The 26,405-nt window shown below is 55.3% G+C and overlaps 1 protein-coding gene across 3 annotated transcripts in view; it reads left to right on the top strand.

Moving 5' to 3' along the window:
- Window positions 1-17,699, top strand: part of DSCAML1 (DS cell adhesion molecule like 1) — a 93,858-nt gene extending 76,159 nt beyond the window's left edge. For all 3 annotated transcript variants that reach the window (XM_057432018.1, XM_057432019.1, XM_057432020.1), the window contains 22 exons: window positions 2,149-2,348; window positions 2,560-2,656; window positions 2,768-2,896; window positions 3,269-3,436; window positions 3,588-3,658; window positions 4,522-4,762; window positions 5,870-6,016; window positions 6,088-6,243; window positions 6,721-6,860; window positions 8,090-8,243; window positions 8,420-8,537; window positions 8,621-8,784; window positions 9,032-9,130; window positions 10,932-11,120; window positions 11,192-11,479; window positions 11,562-11,717; window positions 12,236-12,266; window positions 12,516-12,634; window positions 12,895-13,047; window positions 13,152-13,346; window positions 13,856-14,167; window positions 16,847-17,699. In XM_057432018.1, the coding sequence (XP_057288001.1) occupies window positions 2,149-2,348; window positions 2,560-2,656; window positions 2,768-2,896; window positions 3,269-3,436; window positions 3,588-3,658; window positions 4,522-4,762; window positions 5,870-6,016; window positions 6,088-6,243; window positions 6,721-6,860; window positions 8,090-8,243; window positions 8,420-8,537; window positions 8,621-8,784; window positions 9,032-9,130; window positions 10,932-11,120; window positions 11,192-11,479; window positions 11,562-11,717; window positions 12,236-12,266; window positions 12,516-12,634; window positions 12,895-13,047; window positions 13,152-13,346; window positions 13,856-14,167; window positions 16,847-17,277 (3,758 nt within the window). In that variant the 3' untranslated portion in view covers window positions 17,278-17,699. The remainder of the gene's footprint in view (window positions 1-2,148; window positions 2,349-2,559; window positions 2,657-2,767; window positions 2,897-3,268; window positions 3,437-3,587; window positions 3,659-4,521; window positions 4,763-5,869; window positions 6,017-6,087; window positions 6,244-6,720; window positions 6,861-8,089; window positions 8,244-8,419; window positions 8,538-8,620; window positions 8,785-9,031; window positions 9,131-10,931; window positions 11,121-11,191; window positions 11,480-11,561; window positions 11,718-12,235; window positions 12,267-12,515; window positions 12,635-12,894; window positions 13,048-13,151; window positions 13,347-13,855; window positions 14,168-16,846) is intronic.
- Window positions 17,700-26,405: the final 8,706 nt, after the last annotated feature.

The following is a 26,405-nucleotide window of genomic DNA, read 5'->3' as shown; positions in this document are numbered from 1 at the left end:
GCTAATCAGTGTAGAAAGGAAGCTGAAATGGGCGCAATCAAGTTAACATCACAGAGCCGGCTCCAAACAAGAGAGAGGGGGGCGAGGGAGGCACAGCCCTTGTCACCCTTGTCACTGTTCTCATTCAGTTGTCACCACAGGGCTGCAGAGCAGCCCCAGCCCCATGCAGGGTGTCAGAGCGAGCTGGTGACTCTCTCTGTAGCCAGGCTTATCTCTGCCCAGCAAGCAGGACCAGCCTCTTGTCAGGGCCTTGTTAACAAGGAAGCGATGCTCGGCAGGGCAGTGGCAAGGGCTGGGCATGGGGCATGGGGAGGACAGAAAGCATCGGAGGCTCTGCTCGAGGGAAGCCTGTCTGTATGGCAGCACTGACCTGGCTCTGACAGCCAGGGACCAGCATTACTGATGTCGCTGCACCCAGAGGTGCAGCCCTCGGAGGGTCCTGTGGTCAGTCCCGAGTGATGCCGTCCCTCTGTGAGCAGCATTGCTGCTCTAGGGCACGTGTCCAGTACCGGAGTGCAAGAGGTGCTGCCTCTGCGCTGTCTGTGTGGCTGATTGGAGTTTTCTTATGGCTTGTTCTTCTCCTTCCCCTGCTCTGGACTGCGTGCCACTCTCCTGGGACCACGGCAATTGAGGGAGGTTGATATGTTTGCATCCAAGGAGCTGCTTGTAATCAAACATCAATAAATGCATTTCAGCGAAGCACAGCCTGAAACAGAGCTCCTCTCCTGAGGCTGCTGCTCACTGGGAAGGGGCTGGTGCCTCCACGGCTGCTGCAGCTCTGTCCTGCCCCTTTGGCCCCTGTGGCCATGCACGCCCTCTGCACTGCACTGGCCTCAGCTTGGGCTAGAGGAAGGCTGCATGCAGGGGAACAGTGCCCCTCTCCCTGGCACAGCCCTGGCATCGGGCTGCAGGCAGGCAGAGCCGCTTGGGGCTGAGGGAAGAGGGTGTGCAGCTTAGGACAGGATGGAGCAGAGCCAGGAGAAGCCTTGCTCTGTTCCTTGTAGCCCTTGGTTTGCCATGCCCTGCACTGTGTGTCCGAGCACTGCCCCAGCATCCCTACTCTTTGCTCGCAGGCCCTTGGGGCAGGGTTGCTATGGGGCACTGCCAACGGGCACCACACCGGGCATCACCCTGTCCCAGCCATGTGGGTGCCTGCCCTGCACCCCACAAACACCAGCAGCTGGGGAGGAAAGGTTTCCTTAGCTGTTAATTGAATTACATTGCCACAGAAAGCCGAGAAGTCGTAGCTCATTAGAGCCTCTTGTGTCCCATTATACCAGTGTGTGTTGCCTCTGCGGATCGTCATTACCATATATTACTGTGGGACTCAGCAGCGCTGTTTGTTTATGCATTACATTTTTCCCTGCTTACCCAGGCTGCCCTGGCCCCCCAGCCCATGGCCCCTGCATGGTGCACACCAGCGGTGTCCCACTGCATGGCACAGGGGCAGCACCAGGGCTTGGCTTAGGAGCAGTGAGCCTGTGGGGAAGTTACAGCCACCCCTCACAGCAAGAAGTGCTGCTGCAGCACACGGGGACAGGAGGAGGCAGCTTCATGCCAGGGCTGTGGGTGCTTGGCAGCACCAAGGGGCATTCCTGACCATGCTGCTTGGGCAGCCATGGGATGCAGCCACGCGGGGTGCTGCAGCCCATCGGGCGGTGAGCGTGGTGTGGGGGTCCCCGTCATCCTCGTTTGTGTATTGGGGTGGCTATGGGTAAAAAAATATCAGTGGTATCTGCAGTGCAAAGGCGGCCTTGCTGATGTGAAATGGCACTCTATATTCTGCCCAGGTTTATATGAGTGAATTATGCAAATCCGTGATGGAAAACATTCTTCCTCTCATCCTCGGGAGTGTAAAACCTTAGTCAATAATTCATACCCGCACGTCTCAGACTGGAGGCTTTCTCTTCATTATGGTGCGCGCTTGGTTATTTGTCTTTCACGTTTTATTGTCTACCCCGGTGTAATGCTATGCATTATAAAATTTATCTGCTTCATTATTTTATGATGCTGAGCTGTATAATGCAGCGAGACGGTTCCGCTCCGGGCTGCGTGGCCTCCTGCTGAGACCCGCATCCACCCCACTGGGCTCTGTGCTGGGACTGGGCAGCCACAGTGTCCCCCCGGTGACACCCTACCTCCCCGCAGTCCCGGCCATGATCACCTCCCACCCCAACACCACCATCGCCATCAAGGGGCAGACCAAGGAGCTCAACTGCACGGCGCGGGGCGAGCGGCCCATCATCATCCGCTGGGAGAAGGGCGACACCGTCATCGACCCCGACCGCAACATGCGCTACGCCATCACCACCAAGGACAACGGCGACGAGGTCATCTCCACCCTCAAGGTGAGGGCTTGGGTCCCGCACCCGCCTGGGCTGCCTGGTGCCTTGCATGGGTCTGAGCCAGGGGATGGGAGGTTTGGAGGGTGACCTGCTTCCATGGGCACAGGTCCTGCAGGGCTGGGAGCAGGCTGCGGCACTGGGGGAAGGCAGGGGCATGGTGTTCAGGGCAGCTCAGCCTGAACTGGCTCCTCTCCTCTCCCTGAAACCTTCACAGCTGAAGCCAGCTGACCGTGGGGACTCGGTCTTCTTCTCCTGTCATGCCATCAACTCCTATGGCGAGGACAGAGGCTTGATCCAGCTCACCGTCCAAGGTACTCATTCCTCTATGTGCTAGCCCCTGGGTGCAAAGCCTCTCTGTGGGCATCCCCTGATCCTGGAGGCTTTTCTCCCTGCCACCCCTCACCTGCCCCTGTGTCCCCAAGAGCCCCCTGACCCACCAGAGCTGGAGATCCGCGAGGTGAAGGCCCGCAGCATGAACCTGCGATGGACGCAGCGGTTTGATGGCAACAGCATCATCACCGGCTTCGATATCGAGTACAAGAACAAGTCAGGTAGGTGACGGCCACCCTCCCCTCTCCTCCCTTCCCCGTGGGGCTGCGCTGCGGCCGCTGTGTCCTGGGACCTCCGGGGGAATAGTCTGCATCCCAGTGCCTTTGATGAAGAAAGGAGAGAGCGGCATTAATGAAATATGTTAATTTCTGTTGGATGGGAGCATTTGAAAGGGAATATTAAAAGAGACAATATTTGCAAGAGCCAGCCCCAGCCTGCACAACAGCGAGGAGGGGGAAGCAGCACCTCTCCGTGGAGGCTGGAGATGAAAGCTGGAGGTGCTTGGGGCCTTCACCTACCTGAGCATGGCTCTCTCGGTGCTGCGGACCCCAGGGTGGGATGCCGATGCTGATCCTCCCGCCTCGCTTTGCCAGATTCCTGGGAATTCAAGCAGTCTACGCGCAACATCTCCCCGACCATCAACCAGGCGAACATCGTGGACCTGCACCCGGCCTCCGTGTACAGCATCCGCATGTACTCCTTCAACAAGATCGGGCGCAGCGAGCCGAGCAAGGAGCTCACCATCAGCACGGAGGAAGCAGGTACCGCTCCCAGCAGGGGCACAGCGGCTGGCGGGCAGGGTTGTATGGTGAATCTGGCTGTGGCACAGCTCTCCAGGAGCCAGTCTTTCCTGATGAGAAGGTCCTTTCCCTGATGCTGCTCAACGTGCTCCCTTGGTCTGTCTCTCCACAGCTCCTGATGGGCCTCCAATGGATGTCACCTTGCAGCCGATGACATCCCAGAGCATCCAAGTTACCTGGAAGGTGAGCAGGGCTGGGGTGGTGCATGGGCTATCCCTGGGCGTGGGCCCTTGGGCAGCAGCAGATGCCATCCTGAGCCTCTGCAGTGGTGGCTTGTGCTGGGAGCTGGCCTTGTGTCAGTGGTACAATGAAATGAAGACCTGGAGGCTGGGTGTGAGCTCGGCTCGTTGCACAGGGCCTTTATTCATCACAATATATAACAAGCTCGTTATCTCATAGGCTGTCCATCGGGGAGCAAGGGTAAATATGTCAAAGGCCAGACATGGGGTTGAGAAGTGTTGGAGCAGAGATCAATAAAACTTAGAATTGGATTTATTTTTCCAAAGCTGCCTAATGAAAAATAAAATTGATTATAAAGTTAGGACTTCGTAACGAACCGGGAAGTCAATAAATTTGGGGTTCCAGCTTCTCCCCCCCTCCCCTTCAGCACTGAAAAACAGATTAATGGAAAGATAAAGTTCACTTGAAAGATAAGTCACTTCGGTTGAAGAGTATTTCAGCAAGATGGATCTTCCTGGCTTTGTGACATCAAATTGCAATCACCCCTATTGATTTCTTAATGCTTTGGAGAAATATTGTTAAGATCGATCTCAACCTGGCCTTGCACATTTTTAAGGCTGTTAGACGTGAGGGCTTTTTCCTCTTCCCATTGAGCTACTGCAGTCAGGGAATGGTGCTGGAGGTGCACATCACTTTCCTCTCTTCCAAGGAAGCTGGACCTTTGTTATCACTGCTCTGTCACTAAGCATGTGCAGCCGAGAGCTGTGTGGGGAGAGAAAACCTGAGAGCATTGGGTAAAGCTGCTGGGCAGAGGTGGCCGGGGCAGGGGAACCCTGCCTGACACCGCTGCCCCTTGCACCCTTTAGGCGCCGAAGAAGGAGCTGCAGAACGGGGTGATCCGCGGCTACCAGATCGGCTACCGGGAGAACAGCCCGGGCAGCAACGGGCAGTACAGCATCGTGGAGATGAAGGCCACGGGCGACAGCGAGGTCTACACGCTGGACAACCTGAAGAAGTTCGCGCAGTACGGGGTGGTGGTGCAGGCGTTCAACCGCGCTGGGACGGGGCCGTCGTCCAGCGAGATCAATGCCACCACGCTGGAGGACGGTAAGGCTCCCTCCATCCATCCATCCATCCATCCATCCATCCATCCATCCATCCATCCATCCATCCATCCCTGCTCCAGGTGGTTTCCCTGCTCCCCGTACCAAATCCCACCTTGGGGCCTCCCTGCCCTGTCCTAAGCAGGTTGTTGCCCACCAGCAGCGTTCAGCTCTGGGCTGACTGCATGTGTGTGCATGCTCCCTGGGGGTGCCGGGACACCCTCAGCACCAGGTTTCTGGTGCCATCAGGATTTCAAGGTGGATTTGGACGCTGCCACAGTGCCAGGGAGGTTTCTGTCGGGGGAGGATCGCTGAAGGCCTCAGCCCTTTTAAAAACAAGGAGGAAAAAGTTTTGTGGTGCATTTGCTCCACAGTTTTTCATACTTAATTAAGGCTCTCGTTAGCCTGTCAAACCATGATCATTTCCTGGCTGCATTAGCACTCCTCCTGGGGTATTCAAGGGCCCCTGTTTTAGCAATAGTGTCTTTTCCGTAATTATATTACCTTCATTTTGTTCAAAAGGACGATCTGTATTAGTTTATTATACTCTGTCCCTAATTACATGGTGCTTATATTTTTGCACCTAAGTAATATGAAACAATAACCATTTTCAAAGCGGATCGTTACGGTGATATATTATCATTTAAATGCTCATAAAAATTAAAGTTACCTCTTAGGGGGCAATGGGAGCTAATTACCTCGCATCCAGCCAGCAATCCCACTCTCTCCTCGCTGGGAAGCACAGTGTGTCCCGGCAGCTTCCCTGGCCCTATGAGCACAAGGCTTGCACCCACCTCGGTGGTCCAGGAGGAGTGAAACAGTGCATTGGAGGCAAACAAACACATAGTGCACAGTGTACTGGGCAGGGGCTCGAGCAGCTGGGGAAGGGGGGGAGCAGCAGCATGATGGGGTGCAGTTGGGGTGGCTGACCCGTGGGACACAGCTCCTTCAGCACAGCATCTGCCAGGCACATGCCTCCCTTCTGATTGCCATAGAACTATAGGATGGTTTGGGTTGGAAAGGACCTTAAGATCATCCAGTTCCAGCCTCCTTGCTATGGGCAAGGATGCTTTACATCAGACCATGTCCTCCCCGTTCATCCCCTCCTCAGTTCCCAGCCAGCCTCCCGAGAACGTGCGGGCCATCTCCATCACATCGGATGTGGCCGTGATCTCCTGGTCGGAGCCACCACGCAGCACCCTCAACGGGGTGCTCAAGGGATACCGGGTCATCTTCTGGTCCCTCTACATGGATGGAGGTGAGCGCTGGGCGGTGGGGGGGACGCGGGCGGGTGGTGGCACGGGGCTGACGGGACCTGTGTCCCCGCAGAGTGGGGTGAGATGCAAAACATCACGACCACGCGGGAGCGCGTGGAGCTGCGGGGCATGGAGAAGTTCACCAACTACAGCGTGCAGGTGCTGGCGTACACCCAGGCTGGCGACGGCGTCCGCAGCAGCGTGCTCTACATCCAGACCAAGGAAGACAGTAAGTGGTGCTGCCCCCAGCCCGCTTGGCTCCTGCTGGCATCACTTGGGGCTGCAGCATGCCGATGCCAGGGGATGGGAGCACTTGCTTGTGCCACAGTGCTGTACCCACAAAGGAAGGGCTGGGATGCTGAGGGATCCCAGAGGAAACCCCTGTGCACAGCCATGGGCAGGGCATTTCCCTTTCCCTTTTGTTTCCTTTCCCCTAAGCGTGGGTAGTTAAATATTTACACCCCTGCCTGCCCTACTTTAATGCCATTAGCTCGGTAGCAGAGCATTTCCTGGGCCCACGGGCTGCTGTGGTGTCCTGGAAGGAGCCAGATGCTGCAGGAACACAGCAAGCAGGGTACGGCTGAGCCACTCAGGCAGATTCAGGAGATGCCATTAAAAGCCAATCACGTTTATAAACCAGAGCCTGGGCTGCAGAGACCTCAGAGACCTCCCAGCACCGGCTCTGCCTCATTCCTCCCTTCTCCAGTTCCAGGTCCCCCGGCCGGCATCAAGGCTGTCCCATCCTCTGCCAGCAGTGTGGTGGTGTCCTGGCTGCCACCAGCCAAGCCCAATGGCATCATTCGGAAGTACACCATCTTCTGTTCCAGCCCCGGCTCCGGGCAGCCGGTACGGGATGGGGATGGGGATGGGGATGGGGAATCACCAGGGTGTGCCAGAGCTGGCCAAGCAGGAATGGGAGGGGGGGCTGATGCTAGGCAGCAGCAGCAGCAAAGGCACCTTGGGCACATGCAGTGCAGAGCTGCACCAGTGGACACTGCATCAAGGCATGGTCCCATTGTCTGCTCCCTTTCTCTGGCATCTACCCTCCTCAGAAAGGGAAATGTGCCAGCAGCTGACTGAAAATGAAACAAGTGAAACCTGGCCCCATCACTCCATGAAGAGGGAGAGGTTGATGGGAGGTCTGCAGACTAGTGCTTATCAAAAGCTCTTTCTCAAACTCATTTCACTATGTGAGCCTCTGGTTTCCAGGGCAACATAATCTTTTCATCAAAGCAACTGGTAAAACCGCTGGGATCCGATATTGTTTTCTTGGCATCTTGTCAAAACTGTCATTTGGGTAAAAAAACTGATGTATCATATCTAGTTTTCACACGGGTGTCTGCTTGTGGGGTGCTTTTACATCTGTGGGCCCCGCAAGGGCACGCGTTTGAGGATGGTGAATGCACAAATACCCATGTGGCATCCATCCCATGCAAAGGGGAGCAACACAGCCCTTGCTTGGTGCCAGTGTGGTGGAGCAGGGCTGGGCTTGGGGCAGAACGGTTTTGACCCTGATGGGATGGAGATTGGTCATGGTGCTTGTGCACAGCCTCTGTATCCATGTAGTACCACCATGGGGTTGGGGACAGCCACTGAGGGCCATGCAAGAGGTGAGCCCATGCAGGGTTTTGGCTGCTCACTGCGACCACAGAGGGGTTTTGGCAGCCTGGCCAGGGTTTGCCTTGGTGCCCGGCTCCCGCTGCAGCTCGGTGGGTAGCCAGGGGTGCGTCCTTACCCAGGAACAAGCTGTGCCAGCCAAACCAAGCCATCTGATCCTCGGGCTCCCTGGAGACATCACAACACTGGCCGGTGTACACTGAGGAACCCAGGCAGAGCCAGACCGCTGCCTGGGAGCAAACCCGCAGCACCTTGATGGGATGAGGACACCCTGGTTGGGGATCCTGGGGCTGCCCCGGTGCAGGCAGCTGGCCCCCAGGCAGCTTTTCCTTGCTGATACCTCAAGCACTGCACTGGCCTGCATTGACTCCTGCTGATGCTCCTGGGGTGCCCGAGTTGAGGGTGATGAGGTGAGGGTCCCCCAGAGGCTGTACTTTCTCCTGTATCCCTCTCCACAGGCCCCCAGCGAGTACGAGACCAGCCCTGACCAGCTCTTCTACCGCATTGCGCACCTGAACCGCGGGCAGCAGTACATGCTCTGGGTGGCTGCCGTCACCTCCGCCGGCCGCGGCAACATCAGCGAGAAGGTCACCATCGAGCCTGCTGGGAAAGGTACCTGGGGGGACACGCACCCTGGCTCCACTGAGCCCTGTCCATAGGGTTGCTTTGGCTGCAGCAGGGGACAGCCTGGGATCATTCGTGCCTGGGCAGTCTCAGGTCTGGTTAACAGTGAGGGGGGTCCATGCATGGGGCCTGCCCACCATGCTGACCTCCTCCTTGCCCCCAAGCCCCTGCCAAGATCATCTCCTTTGGAGGCACCGTCACCACCCCATGGATGAAGGATGTGAGGCTGCCATGCAACTCTGTTGGGGAGCCGGTCCCTGCCATCAAGTGGACCAAGGACAGGTACCGAGGGTGCTGTCACGGCCCGGGGGCTGTCAGCCTTGCTGTGCTGTGCGTGGCTGATGTGCCCTCTCCTCTGCCGGCAGCGAGGACTCTGCCATCCCGGTGACGGTGGATGGCCATCGCCTCATCCAGACCAACGGCACGCTGGTGCTGCGCTCGGTGAAAGCGGAGGACTCGGGGTACTACACCTGCACCGCCACCAACACGTGGGGCTTCGACACCATCATCATCAACCTGCTGGTCCAAGGTGAGGGGCGCTGGCTGAGGGGGAGCCTATGGTCCCATGGGTGCATCTGGGAGCAAGGGGACACGCTCCATCTCCCAGACAGCACAATGAGCTGTGCTCTGGCTCATCCACTGCCCTTGGTGGGGTAAAACACTGCAGGGTTGGCACTCACGGTCCCAGGCTCCTGTTGGTGTTTCCTCTTTTAGGGGGCACAATACAGGGCACTTTCAGCATGCATGATGCTAATGGGCTTTTTCCTCCTCCCTAGTGCCCCCGGACCAGCCCCGCCTGACCGTGTCCAAGACCTCAGCGTCATCCATCACACTGGCCTGGATTCCTGGGGACAACGGGGGCAGCTCCATCCGAGGTATGACTGCTGTGAGCGACAGCACCAGCACCACAGCACCCGTCCCAGAGCAGAGGGTGCCTCTGGCCCTGGCACTTGGGGCAAGGCCCATGGTGCATGTTTTCAGGCTGCGCATGCACTTGTGTGTTTGTGCCTCAGTTTCCCCCTCTTGGAAACACTCCAGAATAAGGCTGATGCTCCTTAGCTTGTAGAAGGCTGCTGGTCCTAGTAAGGGGGCTGCAAGGTCTTTATAATTGCTCAGGTGCTGGTGGCCAGCCCCAGCCCCAGTGGCTGCTTTGCCTCCCCAGCACTGTGCAAGTCTGATCCCATCAGGGCAGGATTTGTCCCCCCTGCAGTTGCTGTCAGGCTGGCGGGCTCCAGGAGCATCCCTGCTTTCCAGAGCCTCCTTTCTGCTCTAACTCATCTCATGAATTATACGTTGAAGCAGCTGCACACGGAGGGGGGAGCAGGGAGCGAGGAAGGAGACCTCGCTTACAATTAATTAAAAGCATGAAAGTAATTACAAGCGAATCTCCCCAGCCAGCAGCCTTTCACTCCAGCGGACTCTGTTGATAAATTTGGTTATAATTGGATTAGAAACATTAAAACCACGCTGCATGTCCAAGGTAAATAAATAACGGGTGCCAGCGCTGTGGGTGGTGTGGGGCAGCAGAGCTGGTTTGGACATGGGTGGAAAAGCATGTGGGTGGGGAGACCTGTGCCACCCTGGGACGGTCCAGCCATAGGGAAGCCTTGGTGCTGGGTGGGTGTGAAGAGCATAACTTCCTTTAACAGCACTCTGCCAGAGCTGGATGATGGCAGAGCTGGTGAAAGGCACATGCCTGCCTTCACATGGGTCCTTTGGCATTGCTGCAGTGGTACCCGGGTGGTGCTAGCACACAGAGCGGTCCTGCAAGCTCTGCACTGTGCAGCTTGTGATGCACCACAAAGGACGAATGAAGCCTTCTGCTCCCTGCTATTTTTGTTTGAGGTTTGGCAAAATAACCTGCAAGCATAGCCCAATCTGTCAATGCACCATCAGAGGTTGGGGTTTTGTGCAGCCAAAGAGGCCAGAGCAGTTGGGCAGCAGAGATGTGCTGCCGTGGGGAGCGCCGATGTTCCCGGTGCGTATCCCTTGCCCAAAGCCTGGAGCGTGAGCCTCTTCCCGGGATACCCTGCAAGCCGTCTGCAGGCGTCTTGTTGTCAGCAGTGTAGCAGGCTTGCTCACCTGGGACACACTGTGCTTCCCCTTAATCACGGGAGAGGAGGCGGTGCGCAGTGACAGAGGCAACTTCCCAGCAGCTTCCCAAGGGAGCCAGTTCATTCTGCCTTTCCCTTTATAGCCTCGCACCGCTCAATCACGTTTCACACTCTTGTTTATAACAGAGCAAAGGGGCCGTGCTGGGTCATGGCTCCTGCCTTGGCCTGCGTGGTGGGCAGAGCAGGGACATGAATTGACCTCTACTCAGGATGCAGGCAGAGTCCTGCAGGGCAGCAGCTCTCCCTGGTAACGGTTTTGGGCTAACTGTGACCTGTGTCAGTAGCGTAGGAGTGCAGGGCTGTGTTTCCATCACCATTCACGTGCACACAGTTGGGCAGGAATTGGTGTGTAACAGGCACCTTGGCACTGCAGGGGTGCATTGGACTTTGCCATGGGATGTCCCCAAGGTGGGTGCAGGGTACCCCTGTGGTAACCCCTTCTTTTGCCCTGCCTGGAATCATAGACTCAGCTAGGATGGAAAAGACCTTTAAGATCATCAAGTCCAACCATTAAATCAACCTTGTGTGCCCGGAGGTGACCACCCCATCCTTGCTCCCACAGGCTTCGTGCTCCAGTACTCTGTGGACAACAGCGAGGAGTGGAAGGACGTGTTCATCAGCTCCTCGGAGCGCTCCTTCAAGCTGGAGAGCCTCAAGTGCGGCACTTGGTACAAGGTGAAGCTGGCGGCCAAGAACAGCGTCGGGGCCGGCCGCATCAGCGAGATCATCGAGGCCAAGACCCACGGCAGAGGTGAGCCTGTCCCATGGGGTCCCTGTGGTGCCCTCCCTCCCGCATCCCTCCTGACGGCTCCTCTCCCGCAGAGCCCTCCTTCAGCAAGGACCAGCACCTCTTCACCCACATCAACTCCACGCACGCCAGGCTGAACCTGCAGGGCTGGAGCAGCGGGGGCTGCCCCATCACCGCCATCGTGCTGGAATACCGGCCCAAGGGCAACTGGGGCTGGCAGAGCCTGCGCACCAACAGCTCCAGCGAGGTGTTCCTGACGGAGCTGCGCGAGGCTACCTGGTACGAGCTCCGCATGAAGGCCTGCAACAGCGCCGGCTGCGGCAACGAGAGCGCGCAGTTCGCCACGCTGGACTACGACGGCAGTGAGTGGGGACGGGGTGGGCACCATGGCGAGGAGGGGGCTCCCGTGGCACTGACCCTGCGCCCACCCGCGCCCTGCCACAGGCACCATCCCACCCATCAAGTCTGCGCAAGGGGAGGGCGACGACGTCAAGAAGCTCTTCACCATCGCCTGCCCCGTGATCCTGGCCACGCTGGGGGTAGCGCTGCTCTTCATCATCCGCAAGAAGAGGAAGGAGAAGCGGCTGAAGAGGCTTCGAGGTGAGATGGGGCACATACGGTGCATGGGAGCAGGGTGCAGAGCTGTGCTCTCCTGGACTGGCTTGGTGCATGGAGTCATAGAAAAGTTAGGGTTGGAAAGGACCTTAAGATCATCCAGTTCCACCCCCCCTGCCGTGGGCAGGGACACCTCACACTAAACCATGGCACCCAAGGCTCTGTCCAACCTGGCCTTGAACACTGCCAGGGATGGAGCATTCACAACCTCCCTGGGCAACCCATTCCAGTGCCTCACCACCCTCACAGTGAAGAACTTCCTCCTTATATCCAATCTAAACTTCCCCCGTTTAAGTTTGAACCCATTACCCCTTATCTTATCACTAATTCCCTAATGAAGAGTCCCTCCCCAGCATCCTTGTAGGCCCCTAAAAGCATCCTTATTACCCCTAAAACAGCCTAAAAAAAAAAAAAAACATTTAAAAAATCCTTAAACAGCTTAAAACACCTTAAAACCCAACCAAACCCAACCCCTTTCCCTCTTGTTTGTGTCTCCTGCACAGATGCCAAGAGTTTGGCTGAAATGCTGATCAGGTAGGTCTGAGCTGCAGGTGGGGGGGGAAGGCTGGCTGGTGGGGGCCATCCTTAATGCTTTTAAGCCCAGGTTCAGCCCTGCCTCGCTTCCAGCCCTCCTTGGGCTCAGACCGGGAAGGTTGTGCTGGTGTCTCGATAGCACAGCAGCTCCCGGCTGCCCGGAGCTGAGCCCCGGGTGGGCTGCTGGTGCCAGCCCCAGCCCTGCTCTCCCCAGTAACGGCCGGGTGTGCGTCCCCTCTTACCTCACAGCAAGAACAACCGCAGCTTCGACACGCCAGTGAAGGGGCCCCCGCAGGGCCCCCGCCTGCACATCGACATCCCGCGGGTGCAGCTCCTCATTGAGGACAAGGAGGGCATCAAACAGCTCGGTAAGGACCCTGTGTTCCCTGTGCCGTGGAGCCCCTGTCCTCAGAGGGGATGCAGGCTGCCATCCCATGGCCCTGAGGAGCCTGCGGTGTCCCCAGGCTGTCCTCTTCCTCCCCTGGGGCAGGCAGGATGCAGCCTGTGGGTCCTGCTCCGCTTGTGTTACTGCCATCTCCTTGGCTGCATCTTGTGGCTGGAGGCAAATCCCCCATCCCTGGGTGTCCTGGGGAATACAAGAGATCTGAGTTCCAGTTCTTCCCCCCAGGGGATGACAAAGCCACGATCCCAGTGACTGACACAGAGTTCAGCCAGGCAGTGAATCCCCAGAGCTTCTGCACGGGTGTCTCGCTGCATCATCCTGCTCTGATCCAGAATACGGGGCCCCTCATCGACATGTCTGACATCCGCCCCGGCACCAGTAAGTGGCTGGGGTTGGGCTGCTGGGAGTAGCGTGGATACGGGCACAAGGCAATTGTGGGTGAGCCACAGCCCCCCTGTGACACTGGGACCTCCGTGCCTTAGACCCTGTGTCAAGGAAGAGCGTCAAGTCTGCGCACAGCACCCGCAACCGGTACTCCAGCCAGTGGACCCTCACCAAGTGCCAGGCGTCCACGCCAGCACGGACCCTCACCTCGGACTGGAGGACAGTGGGCTCCCAGCACGGCATCACCGTCACCGAGAGCGACAGCTACAGCGCCAGCCTCTCTCAGGACACTGGTACGGCAGCGCCAGGAGCTCCCATCGTTGGGGTCCATGGGCTCATTGGTGGTGCCCAGCCTGTGAGTTTGGGGTGACAGCAGAAACAGTTTGCTGTTAGTCAATGGGATCATTGAACCATCACTCCAGTGCAAAAGCTGCATGTTACTGACTGAAAGCAGCAGCACTGACACATGTACTGGTGTTTCCAGTGAGGACTGAGCACTGCGATAAATCGTACAAGTGCAGGTAATGGGCCTGTGGCTCTTGTGCTCTCTGAGAGCAGCTGGCAGTGGTGTCCCTGGCTCTGCTCTGAGCCTTTGAGCTCCAAGTAATCTGATGGGAGGAGAGCATAGGTATGTGCAGGTCTCCTGGTCCCCTCCAGAAGCTCTGTGGTGGCTCCCAAGCAGCACGGTCATGCCCTGCTCTGGGGACAGACAGCCACTCTCACAATACGGCAACTCTCACAAAATAGCATTCCCGGGCCAGGGAGACCTTCCCAGGTATGTGATGCATCCTCTCCTCCCCAGACAAGGGGCGCAACAGCATGGTGTCGACGGAGAGTGCCTCCTCTACCTACGAGGAGCTGGCACGTGCCTACGAGCACGCAAAGCTGGAGGAGCAGCTGCAGCACGCCAAGTTTGAGATCACCGAGTGCTTCATCTCGGACAGCTCCTCAGACCAGATGACCACGGGCACGACGGACAACGCCGACAGCATGACCTCCATGAGCACCCCGTCCGAGCCCGGCATCTGCCGCTTCACCGCTTCCCCACCCAAGCCCCAGGACAGCGAACGGGGCAAGAGCGTGGCCGTCCCCATCCCGCACCGCGCCAGCAAGAGTAAGTCGTGCGGATGCGTGAGCATCCTGGTTACGTGCTGTGGAATGCAGAGACAAATACACCAGTTAAACACACTGCGGAGAGCAGGAGAGGAAGTTCAGGTTAAATATAAGGAGGAAGTTCTTTACTATAAGGGTGATGAGGCACTGGAATGGGTTGCCTAGGGAAGTTGTGAATGCTCCATCCCTGGTGGTGTTCAAGGCCAGGTTGGACAGAGCCTTGGGTGCCATGGTTTAGTGTGAGGTGTCCCTGCCCATGGCACGGGGGTTGGAACTGGATGGCCTTAAGATCCTTTCCAACCCTAACTGTTCTATGATTCTGTATATAGGTTTTGTAAAGTTTTCTGTTGGAATTGCTGATAGATTGCTGCGAGTTCTACCGGAATCTTTTCCAGATCCCAACACACTATAGAAAAGATCCCCATAGAACCCCCTCAAAATCTCATTAATTTATTCCAATTCTTTCTCCTCTCCTCAGCTTCTACTTTTTGCATTCTTCTCCACCTCACGTTTCTTCACTCTTTGCTCCTCTTCCCTTTGTTCCTTGTCTTCCTCTTGATTTCTCTTCCTCTTCAATTCTCCTCTCTTCTCTACAATTCTTCCCTTAAATTCTTTTCAGTTCTCTTCAATGCTCTGCAGTTCTCTTCAATTCTCTTCTTAAATTCCTTACAATTCTGCTCTTAAATTCTCTTCACTTCTCTTTGATTCTCCTCTTAAAGTCTCTTCTCTTCAATTCTGCTTCTCTTCTCTACAATTTTCTACAACGCTCTTAAGTTCTCTTAAATTCTCTACAAATCTCCTGTTAAATTCTTTTCAGTTCTCTTCAATTCTCCTCAATGCTCTTCAATTCTCTTGAATATTCTTCTCTCTTAGAATCTCCTCTGTTCTCCTAGGTTTTCTTCAGTTTTCTCCTAGAATCTCTTCAGCTTTCCTCAATTCTCTTAGATTCTCCTCTCTTCTCAGGTTTTCTTCAGTTTTCCTAAATTCTCCTAAGACATTGAGGAAAACTGAAGCAAACCTAAGAGAGGAGAGGAGAATCTAAGAGAACTGAGGAAAATTGAAGAGAATCTGTTTTCCTCAATTGTCCTCAGTGTCTTCTCTTAAATTCGCTTCAGTTATCTTCAATTCTTCCCAATTTACCTCTCTTCAGTTCTCTTCGCTTCTCCTCATTTTCTTCTCTTCTCTTAAATTCTCTTCAACCTCCTCTTTTCTTTTAAAATCTCTTAAATTCACTTTTCTCCTCAGTTCCCCTCAGTTCTCTTTGTTTTTCTTCAGTTTTCCTCCTCCCTCCTTTGCTTTTCTCCAATTGCTCCTCTCCTTTGCTCTCATCCCATTTCATTCCTTTTTCTCCTTCCATTTTCTCTGTATTTATTCCCATTCCTCAGTCTGATAAGCATTGCACCCAATGTCTTGGTGTTTATTCCCAGCCCCTAATACAGTACTTTTCCCCAGTGTTCAGTATTACCTCATATCTGCCCTGACACTTAGTAATTGGTTGTGCATTCGCTCCCGTTTTAGTTTTTATTCTTTAGTAAATACTCCATTCCAGTTCCCTCCTATCCCTCCCTGTTTTTTCATGTTTGTTTTTCACTTGTATTCCTCTCCCTTATTTCCCATCCCCCCCCCTTATTGCTTGTTATTGCCTAGAAGACACATCTCCTCCTTGCTGAAACTAACTTCCTTTAACCCCCCGATAGCTCTTCTCCCCCCCCTTTTTTTCATCCATCACACTAGAGATGCAATACAAATGGTTTCTGTTTGTGATGATAATTTCTACAGCAAGCACAATCTGTAATATAGGGTATAATGTGATCCTTACCTCAGCTTAGACAATACAGTACCCACTAGACAATATACCGCACACTAGCCTACAGCAAGCGTCAGAAGAGCATGAGACAGACTGGCATGTGTTGGTACAGCATTACAAACAGGTTAGTTACAGCACATAGAATCATAGACCTGTTTAGTTTGCAGAACACCTCTGAGATGAGCCCACCTCTGCCAAGTTCACCAGTAAACCATGGCCCTCATATAGTACAACAAACAGCCCTGCTCTTTGCTTTGTGCTATAGCGCACTTAAGGCGATCTAATCCTGCAGGATTTTACACAGGTACACGTCCCCATCCACCTTTACGTTTAGGGATTAATGACAACATCAGTGACAGGTCTGTGCTGTATCTAGTGCTGTATCACACAACACTGTGAAATACATATTTTGATACAGCATAAATATAACTTCCAGAAGCACAGTGTAGCGCTGGACATGACATACCCCACGACAGTGACGAGCACCGTGCACTCTAACACAGGTTACCATGCAGTACAAATATTTACACCAAATACATTACAGATGTCTCATTACCATAGCTGTGTTACAGAGCACAATGTCGTACACCACCCTCAACACCACCGCCTTGTAACATTCATGTGACAGAATGCAATAGACATGGTTTCAGCTCTAGTTCACTACAGGGTAACAAATAACTTGTGTATAAAGGAACAGGTTTTTAATGTAGTGGGGTGGTTTTCACTACGTGATAAATAATCGATTAGTTAGAAATTGAGATTAGGACACTTTATGCGGACCATAGGGTCCTCTAGCATCACTTGCACAGCGGATGCATCCCTGTCTCCGAGCGGGTCCCGCAGCTCCTCACCGCTCTCCTCTTCCCCTCGCAGGTGACTACTGCAACCTCCCTCTCTACGCCAAGTCGGAGGCCTTCTTCCGCAAGCCGGGCAGCGAGCCGTGCCCGGTGGTGCCGCCGCGGGAAGCCTCCATCCGCGGGCTGGCGCGGGCCTACCCCGCTCCCGCTCGGCACCTCACGCTGGAGCCCGGCGCCAAGCCCCTGGGGCTGCCCCCGCCGGCCCCCGCCGCAACCACCTTACCTCAGAGGACTCTGCCCATGCCCAGCACCACCGGCGCCACCGCGCCCAGCACCAGCGCCGCGCCAGCGCCCGCCACCACCGAGCCCCCCGCTGCCGAGCGGGGCCCCACGCACTCCAAAGTGGGGGGCTCCAGGGACTCGCTCCTAGAAATGAGCACATCGGGGGTAGGAAGGTCTCAAAAACAGGGGGCTGGAGCCTACTCCAAGTCCTACACGCTGGTGTAGGCACCACGCAGAGACCGCCCGCCACGGATGCTGCTCGTTTCCCTGCGCCATTTATATTTAATTAACAAACTTGTACATAAAAGGACTCTTTTGTATAAATGAAGCTATTTTCTTCTTCTCCGAACAGAAAAAGAAACCAGGGCACAAAGAATTTGCTGTTACAGATTTAAAAATATAATATATATGTAAACATATATATATATTTCACATCATTTTGAAAGGGCACAAGGAAAGACTCAGCGACTTTCCCCCCCCCCCGATCTCGTTGGTGGTTTTGAAGAGGAACGTCTCCAAGACATTGCATGCTATTTTACTGTTCTGAAAACAGCAGGAGTTGCTTCAATTTGCAAATGCTTATGTGTTAATACCTTTTTCTATGAAAAAAAGCCCAGCGCTGTGTGCAATAAAGGTTATGTTTATACGCGGGTGTTTGTGAACGCGAGCAGGGATTTAGGTGGTGCGAGGGCTGGGCAGCAGGGCAGCGCAGATACATCCAGGTAAATCCGCTGCCTGCTTCCCCGCTGTGCTGAGCCAACCTGCGGAGGAGGGAAAAGATGGGATGGGAGCAGGATTCTACACAGGGCAGCACCAAGCAGGACGCCTCAGCAGCTACCCCAGTGCCACTTCATCACCGGTAAGTGCAGTCTAGCTCCAGCCCAAGAGGAACCGCAGTGCAGGACAGCAAACCCCAACCCAGCTCCACCACGGCCCTGGTACAGCAGTGCAGCTCCGGTGCCATGCATGGAGAAGGGCTCTTGTTCCTGATGCTGCACAGCCACAGAAGGTGAAGCACAGCGCCCTTGTCCTCAGCCGTAGCTGAACTGCAGCAGGGCAGTGATGCACAGTGCAGGGGTGACGCACAGCACACAGCTGTCGAATCCAGTGCGGTGCAGTGAGCTGCAGTGTCTGCTTCCCATCAAGGTCATCGTGGCACAAGCCGTTAACACAGCGTAACTCACCCTTAGACATCAGCAAAACTCCTTTCCACAGACATCTATACCACTGTGATTCAACACAATGCCACGGCAAGGTTCCCTCTAATACAGACCAAGAGATTGTGACAGAACTGGCAGTGATTTATACAGGATTGGGCTGAAGTGATTGGTGTGTGTAGAAACAGAAGGGACAAAGGGATGAGGGAGACTCTCCCGCTGAGTCACGAGGTTCAGACCAGACCCCCTTGCTCTCTAAGCTCCTGATGGAGCAGAGGTGGGGCTGGATCTAGTCCTAGTCCCAGACTTGGGCAATGGTTTATGTCTAATGGAATTTAAGGGGGAAAGATTGAAGGATGAAAAGGAAATGCTGAGCCTAAGGAAAGAAACATAGGGTCACAAGATTCAGCCTAGACCCCCTTGCTCTCTAAACCTCCCTCTCAGAGGAGTATCCGTGTGCCTGGATCTAGGCTTAGCCTCAGACCTGGCCAGTGGTACTCATCTAAAGGGTTACAAACATCACGTAGCAGCAGGTTGCAGTTGCAAAGCGAATCACAGGACTTCCAACAATGCTCAATTACTGAAGCTACTATACATGCATTTACAACAAACATACCAAGAGAGTGATATCTTATACAGATACCTATACTCACACATATACTTATGACCTATATATACATGCATACATGCCCTCTGGCGCAGTGAGAAGCAGAAGTACAACACAACTCACATGAGCTTCCCCAGCACTCCTCAGTGCTCCGTGTCAGTGAGCAGAAGCACCAGCCCAGGCAGACAATCCCCTATGGCACAAACGGGGGAGCTTGGGGGCTCTGACACGCAGGCACCAGCCACTGCTGCTGCGGTCCAGGGGGGCTCCACTTGGTTTGGCTGCCCAAGGTAGAACTGGGCCTTCCAGAGGAGGCTCTGGTGCTCTCTGAGCTCTGATTCCTTACCTGCGCTCATCTCCTTATTCCCTGTCATTTTAAACTCCTGTTTTCATCCCTTATCCATCCACGCTTGCTACCCACTGGCTCCATCTCATCTTCTCCCACAGCCAAGGTAGGCTTCCTCTTGTCACTGACACTACCAGCTGTACCACCCATGCAGGGAATTTCACCTCATGTCCCTCATTATTTTTCCCTATGATAGAGCTGCTGTTTTAACCCGGTGACAACCAAACTCAGCACAATTTTAATGAGCAACCCAAATATTAACATGCAAACAGTGCCCGGTGCTGCTGGTGACATTACCTGAGGTAGGCTGCTCCTGTAGTGCACACCTTGGGCTTGGCTTTTCTTTCTTTATTCAAACGAAGCCCTGGATCTGTTCCGAATCACTTTTATTTCTACACATGGCTTTTGTTCTTCATTCACTTTAACAGCCTCTTGGAGACACAAGCACGGCGAGTTTCCGACTCAGCACACAAGGAACACTTGGATTTTGTGTGTGGAACACGCACAGCTGAGTGCTGAGGCTTTGCAGCCGGAAGAACTTCCTTGCCTTACCTTAAAGCAGCCATGCAGGGCTAACACCAACCCTGCCCCTTGTGCCTCCCGCAGGACCAGTGCAAAGCAGCCTCTCCCAAGCCTTTCCAACCCAGCCCAGTGCACATTTGGCTTCAGCACCTCGACGTGGCGCAGGTTTTAACAAGCACCAAGTGCCACCCCCCCCCCCCCCGAAGGGGTGTCACAGCAGCAGCTCTGCCATGCCAACCCCAGGTTTAAATAGAAGAGGCAAGAAAAGGCAAGCCTGCTCTCAGCTGCGAGAGCAAGGGGATTAGTGAGATAAGCAGAAGAATAGATTAACACAGATTAGTACATCTTTATTGTAATTGGCTAGTAGAGATTTCCTTCTGCACCCTAGCAAGAATTCCCTTCCCTCCCCTTCCCCAGCCATTCCAAGCCCTGGCTTTGCATGGTTTAGCAGAGTCCATGTTTCCAGCTCTCAGGCTTGAGACCCCCATCAAACCTGACCCCTGCCCTTCATGGCAGCAGGCTCTCCCCACGCTGCTGCCCAGGTATAAATGAGGAGGTGAAGGGGAACGTCCATTCAAACCACACTGCACAAACCCCACCAAGCTCAGCCCTGGAATGTGCTGGATTTGGGATAGGGTCTCATTTACCAGCTCCAGCAAACCCCACACAGCACCCACCTCCTGGCACCAGGCTGCTCACAGCACAGGTCCCATCACCATGGTGTCAGACCCATCACCAGCCCTGCGGGCAGCACTCAGTGCCAACCACAACCAGCACCAGCTGAGCCCAACCAAACACCAGCACTTCCACTGTGAAGTTAAGTGGGTGCAGCTGGGGATGGAGCCCTTGCACTGAGGACCTCAGTGGCTGGAAAGGACAGAAAGGGCTCTAAGGGTACAGATCAGCCCTGGCAAAGCGGCAGTGGGGCCACACTCAAGCCATTGGAGCAGCGCCATTCACAGCCAGCAGCTCTTCCATCCTTCCCCTCCACTCCCACAGAGCACCCACCTCTTCCTCCCCAGCCTCTCACAGCAAACCTCCCATCTCCCTGCTGGCCCACAGCTGCCATATTCCCTCTTTCTCAGCCCCCTCCAAAAGCCAGCACTTTAAATGGATGTTAAGACCAAGCCAATCCTGTGGTCCTGCCCCGGGAGCACCAGACCGGGAGCAAATCTCTGCTCAGCTTTACTGGACAACAGCAGGCACCAACCCAAACACCGGAATGTCCCAGGAAGGAGCCTCACTTGGATAAGGGCAGGTTCAACGGGTGCAGCCCCAGGAGAAAGAGCCCCAAACCCCATTCCTCCTCCAAACCCCAGCACCCCAAGCAGCTCTCCCCAGGAAAAGCAACATCAGCTCATGGTCACCCAGGGCTCAGCTCCCACAGCACATCCCTTGGCTCCTGCAGCAGGGACAAACGCAATCATCCCATGCAGCTCCAGAGGCAGAGTGAACATGGAGGCCCAGGGCAGGGCTGTTTTAGGGCAAAACAAGCCCCAGCTGGGCAGCAGTGAGCCAGCCATGATCACCATCAGCTGTGCAGGGCCCATTGCAGCCACCGAGGACAGGCTTGTCAATGCACATCACTCCCTGGGTGCTGAGGTTCAGCCTGCGCCGTGGCCAAGGAGGCAGTGCTGGGGAAGGACTGGTCAGGAAAGAGATCTCGCTCTGAGCAGCAGAGCACACACCTACACAACGCTACGCAATGGGGAGCAGGTTCAGTCACCGCAGCCACGCATCTCTGGGGTACAGAACAGACAGAAAGGAGGGACAGTGCAGGGCACGGGCCACCAACGCAGCTACTTCTTCTCCTGCTTCTGCTGCTGGTACCTCCTGAAGTGGGTCTGGATGGTGACGGCCGCCTTCTCAGAAGGGTCACTGAAGAACTGGCTGCTGGCATCGGGGGTCACGCAGCCTGGGGTGACAAACAAGGTACCACGGGGTCAGACAGGCCCCTGCAGGGCACCCACAGGCAGGAGGGTGGAGGGTCCCCACCAGGAAAGCACAATCTCACTGTCTCCCAGAGCACATCTGCAGGCACCAGGAGGCAGAGGAAAGAGCCCATCCTCCCTGGCAGCGCTAAGCCCTCTATTTACGCAGCTTTAGTCCCCGAAGACCTCAGCTTCCCCACATTTAATCACCGAGTATGATGCTCACTTACTTTCACACACACAAATAAGATTAGGAAACAGCCCAGCACCGTACAGCAATAAAGCTCTCACGCTGACAAATGGGAGCCCTCCCCACCTCGCACTTAATGTGGCATTAGGGAAGTATTGTGAAATTCAACAGGAGCTGAATCAAAGGCACTCAGCAGCGCTCCTTTCAGCCAGCCTGTCACTGCTAAGCACCCCCCGAGCAGCCATCAGAAACCCGTGTGCCAGATGCTGCTCCATAAACTCACCTGAACCCGCTTTTATTCACAGCCTAAAAGAAACTGCAAAGTAAAGGAGGATGAATAAAAGGGGGGTGCATTGGGAATGAGCTCCCTCCTGCCCTGTTCAACAAGATACACGGGATGTACGTCCTGCACTGCCACCGGGGCTGTGATGCTCTACACGTGTTTGCTGCACCAGGATAAGTGCTGCTGTCAGCGCAGGGGCTGTCACCGCTCCCAGGGCAGTGAGACCCCCACAGCAGAGGTACTGGTCCGTGCACCAAGGAGGAACATCACAGCTCAGCCCCCCCTGCACGTCACCTCCTTCATCCGGCTGCTGCCCGAGCTGCACTGGGAATAGAAACACCAAATCCTCTTTGCTGGGTGCTTGACTTTGGCAGAGCCTCGGAGATAGGAGTGAGGAGGAGAGAGGGGGAGGAGAGGAAGAGGGGCTGGTCTGGGGGACAGCGACACACGCGATCCCATGGGCAGGTTTCATGGGAAGAGGCAGGGAGCACATGCACCCATGTATGTGTGTGATGATGTCTATTCACTGGGGCCTCCACCTGCTGATACTGCAGATTCAATAATCATCTTCCAAAATACCCCTTAACAATGTCAGAGAGATTTTTTGGAAGGAAGAGGCCACAAATGGCCCAGGAATGGCAATTCCTGCTCTTCTGCTGCATCCTGCAGTCACAGCCATGCGCTTCCCATGTTACTTGTGCAGGGCTGGCTCCCCGCCTGCTCCGTACTCACCTTTCTCTCCGGAAATGGAGTAGATGCTGTTGTGCCGAGAGCTCCTGCCTCTCTAGAAAGGTAGAGAGCACAAATACAGCGCAGTCAGTTACACCCCGGGCAGAGGCAGCAAGAACAGTCCCCGCAGGCCAGCTGGGAAGCTCTAAAAGGGACAGCCCCCTTGCCAAGCTCACCACTATCCATCCCTTTAGGAACCTCAAACACACTCACTGCTGTTCCCTGGTTACTTTCTGTTTGTTAAAAGCCCTCCAAAGAGAAGCAGGAGAGCTTTGTATCAAAAACCACATCTGGGATGCGCTGGCAGCACCTGAGGATGCACATTGGCACAGGCCTCACCAGACCTGTATTTGCCATCAGCTTGGAACCAGACTTGCGGGGTTTGTGTCCCCTACCATGACACTGTGGCACTGGGATGTCAGCTCTGCCAGGGGAGATTCTCATCTCTAAAAATAAGGCTTGAATTTGTCTGCAAACGTCTTTCCTACGTTTTCCAGCTTATCCCACCTCAGGCATCACCATGATTTCTGTCTTTAAAGGGAAAAGAAGATCTCTGCCCACTGCCCCAAGCAGCCCCTACGGTCACATCCCTGGGCGCCAGGAGCATCGCGATGCCAGCCCTCACCTCGCTGTCCCGGCTGGAGCGGCGGCTCTGGGTCACACACTGGATCTGCCAGGGCAGGGGCTGGTACACGAGGTATGGCAGGGGCTCCTCACGGAACAGGCTGCTCCCCAGCTGGGCACACAGAGGGTGGGCACAGGTAAGAGGACAGAAGCAGAACAACAACCGAAAGAGCTGCGTCTCCATAGACGTCACCAGCGAGCAGCCGCGGTGATGCTCAGTGTGTGCTATGGCACCGCACCGATGAGAAAGGCTCATCCTGAGGCAGTGGGGCTGCAGAGCTGAGGCCACACAGCTCTGCACAGCGCATGGGCAGCCCCATGGGTTAGGGAGGCAGAGCAGGCCATGCCCACCATGGCAAGCAGGGGCTCTGCCTCCTCTCCCTGCACGGAGAGCCAGGGCTCAGAGCTGTGCTGCAGCTCACAGTGGCACAGACATTTCCCACTGCACCCCCCACCACCCAGCAGGGCCAGGGCCCGTTGCTGCCCTCCCTCCACCAGGTAACCCACAGAAGGAGACGGGAAGCAATGAATGCCCCAGGCTGCCCGCACTCACCTGCCCAAACGCCCTCACCACGAAGAAGAGCGCTGTCATCAGGGTCCCCAGCATGGCTGGGCTGTCCGAGGGAGGCAAAGCCTTGGAGCAATGCACAGCGGTCTCCGAATGGCCAGGGACTGACGTGATCCTTCCCCAGCAGGCAGAGGCCAAGCCCCTTAATGAGCTTAGGGCTTGTGTTCATCTTGGCAGAGTAATCAGGCGCTGTCCTTTTGCTCCTGTAATCACTGCGGTTCTCACACACCCAGCACCAGTAGGGCCAGGAAAGGCAAATCCTCTTCCCTAGGTACATGCACACCCCACACCCCCACAGGGCTGGCTCTGCACTGCACCACAGCAAAGCCTCCTGCACCCAGCAGGCACCTGCAGTTCAGAGGGGACTTTGGACCCCTGCGCTCTTTGCACAGCAGCTGCCTCGGGAGGGGGAACAGGGATTCATCCCCACAAGCGCCTACCTGGACAGCGTGCGCTGCCATCCTCCTCCAGTAGCTCTTCCCACAAAGACACAAAGTGCAGCCCATGCACAGCAAGAGCTGGGGGGGTGTGCAAGGTTTGTGGTGGTTTGTGTTTGGTTTGAAGGATGTGCCTCTATCGGCCTCTGTTTCTGCAGGACCACCTGATCCACACACTGTTATTCCTGAGCCTCATCAGTCCAACAGCCTTCCTCTCCCCGGGGGGCACAGCAGCAGTTGCACTCCTTCCTTTCCAACCCTCCCACCACAGGCAGAGCACAACCACGCACAGCATCCACGTGCCTCAAGCATCCTCTGGCCATGTTTGGTTGTACCGGTAGCCCGAATCACGTTAGGTTCACTCAGAGCCCCACATCCCCATCCATCTGAACCTCAGACTTCCAGGAGCAATGCACTGTGCACAAGAATCAGAGCTGAAGAAACAAGGGGGGTTGAGCCTCCCCTCTCCCCATCTCCCTTGGCCATGCTACACATCTGCAGTCAGGGCTCAATTCCCCAGCTCCCTACTGCACCACACACAGCCCATACTCTGGCCTTGACACACAGCTCCAGAGCCACTGTAAAGAAGCAGGGTGACAGCTCCATGACACGGGCAGGGTACGAGCCTGTGTAAAGCTGTCCTGCTGCTGAGAGCCCCAACAACTGCTTTTGTAGCTTTGCTTTGTAGCTTTTGCTTGGCCCCTGCATTCCCTACCCTGGCCAGGTACTTAACAGAATACCGGTGACAAAGGCACCGTGAGCTGGAGTGGTCCTGAGGACTGCCAGGAGTGACCTTGACATGAAAGAGCCCAGAGCTGAGCGAGGGGAAGATGCGCAAGGGAAGCCAAGCTGATAGCGAGGGCTACAATGGAACATCCCATCGAGAGAAAAACAGAGCCTCAAACACCCCTGGTACAAAACAGGCTCGTGCTGGTTTAATTTGAGTACAAAACCACATACAGCCGCGGTCACAGGATTTAACAGGAACATGCTCACAACGAGTTACTGCTAAGGAAAGAGGCATCGCTCTGCACTGCAATGCGTGGCTCTGAGCACAGCCTGCCTGGGTTGCCAGAACCTCAGGCTCCCCTCTGCAGCACCCAGCTGGAAAGATTGCCACGTGTCCCATCAACAGCCAGGAATCCAAAAGCAAAACCCCTACAGACAGGGATTGGTGCAATCCCACAGGAGATGGGAAACCTGCGCTTGGATCGCCCCTTTCAGTCACAGCCAGGAAAGGCTGGCTGGGATTTCCTCAGGAAGGACTACCCTGTACTTGGTTAGCACCCACAAAGTGGGAGAACATGGACCTGAGCACAGATCGAGCTGGCCTAGGACAAAGTAACTAAAAAATTCCAAGAAAATCAGGAACAAAAGACTAAATTCAGACATTCTTGGGAGTTTCACAATTCCATTCATCAAAAATAGATTTCTCTTTGCATGTAAACGATCCCCCGTGCCAGGGCACGGGGAAGCAAAGCAGGGCGGGCTCTGCCTTACTCTGCTGCACATCACGAGGAGCACAACCAGCACTGACGGGTGCAGAGCGGCAGCCTCAGCATCCAAGGAGAGTGCCTTTGAAGATGATTCCTCACAGATGGGATTCCCTGAAACGCAGCCTCCTTCACCAGGCAAAATGGCAAAGTGGTGCAGCAGCTCCTTAAAGCCTAAAATATTTAACGTCAGCTTGGAGGAAATAGTGACAAAGACAAGCACAGAGCACACTCCTGCTCTGCACCAGCAGAGCCTGGCTCCTGCCTCCCGTTACAGCAGCACCATCTGCCCCCTCCCAGCTCCCTGCCTCCCACAGGAGCACCCCTGCAGCCACTGCCTGGCAGCTGAGCTCAGGTCCCTCTCAGGGCACAGAAGGATGCAGGCAGGGATTTGTCTCATCCACGCTAGGCTGGGTAGGTACCTCCCCATCATCTCTCACCATCCCTGCTCCATGCTGCACATCCC

Source organism: Pezoporus wallicus, unplaced genomic scaffold (assembly GCF_028554395.1).
Source record: "Pezoporus wallicus isolate ANWC-B61680 ecotype Strahan unplaced genomic scaffold, APGP_CSIRO_Pwel_v1 scaffold_8769, whole genome shotgun sequence".
NCBI lineage: Eukaryota > Metazoa > Chordata > Aves > Psittaciformes > Psittacidae > Pezoporus > Pezoporus wallicus.
Note: the sequence above shows the minus strand (reverse complement) of the source record. Positions and strands in the feature narration are given on the sequence as shown.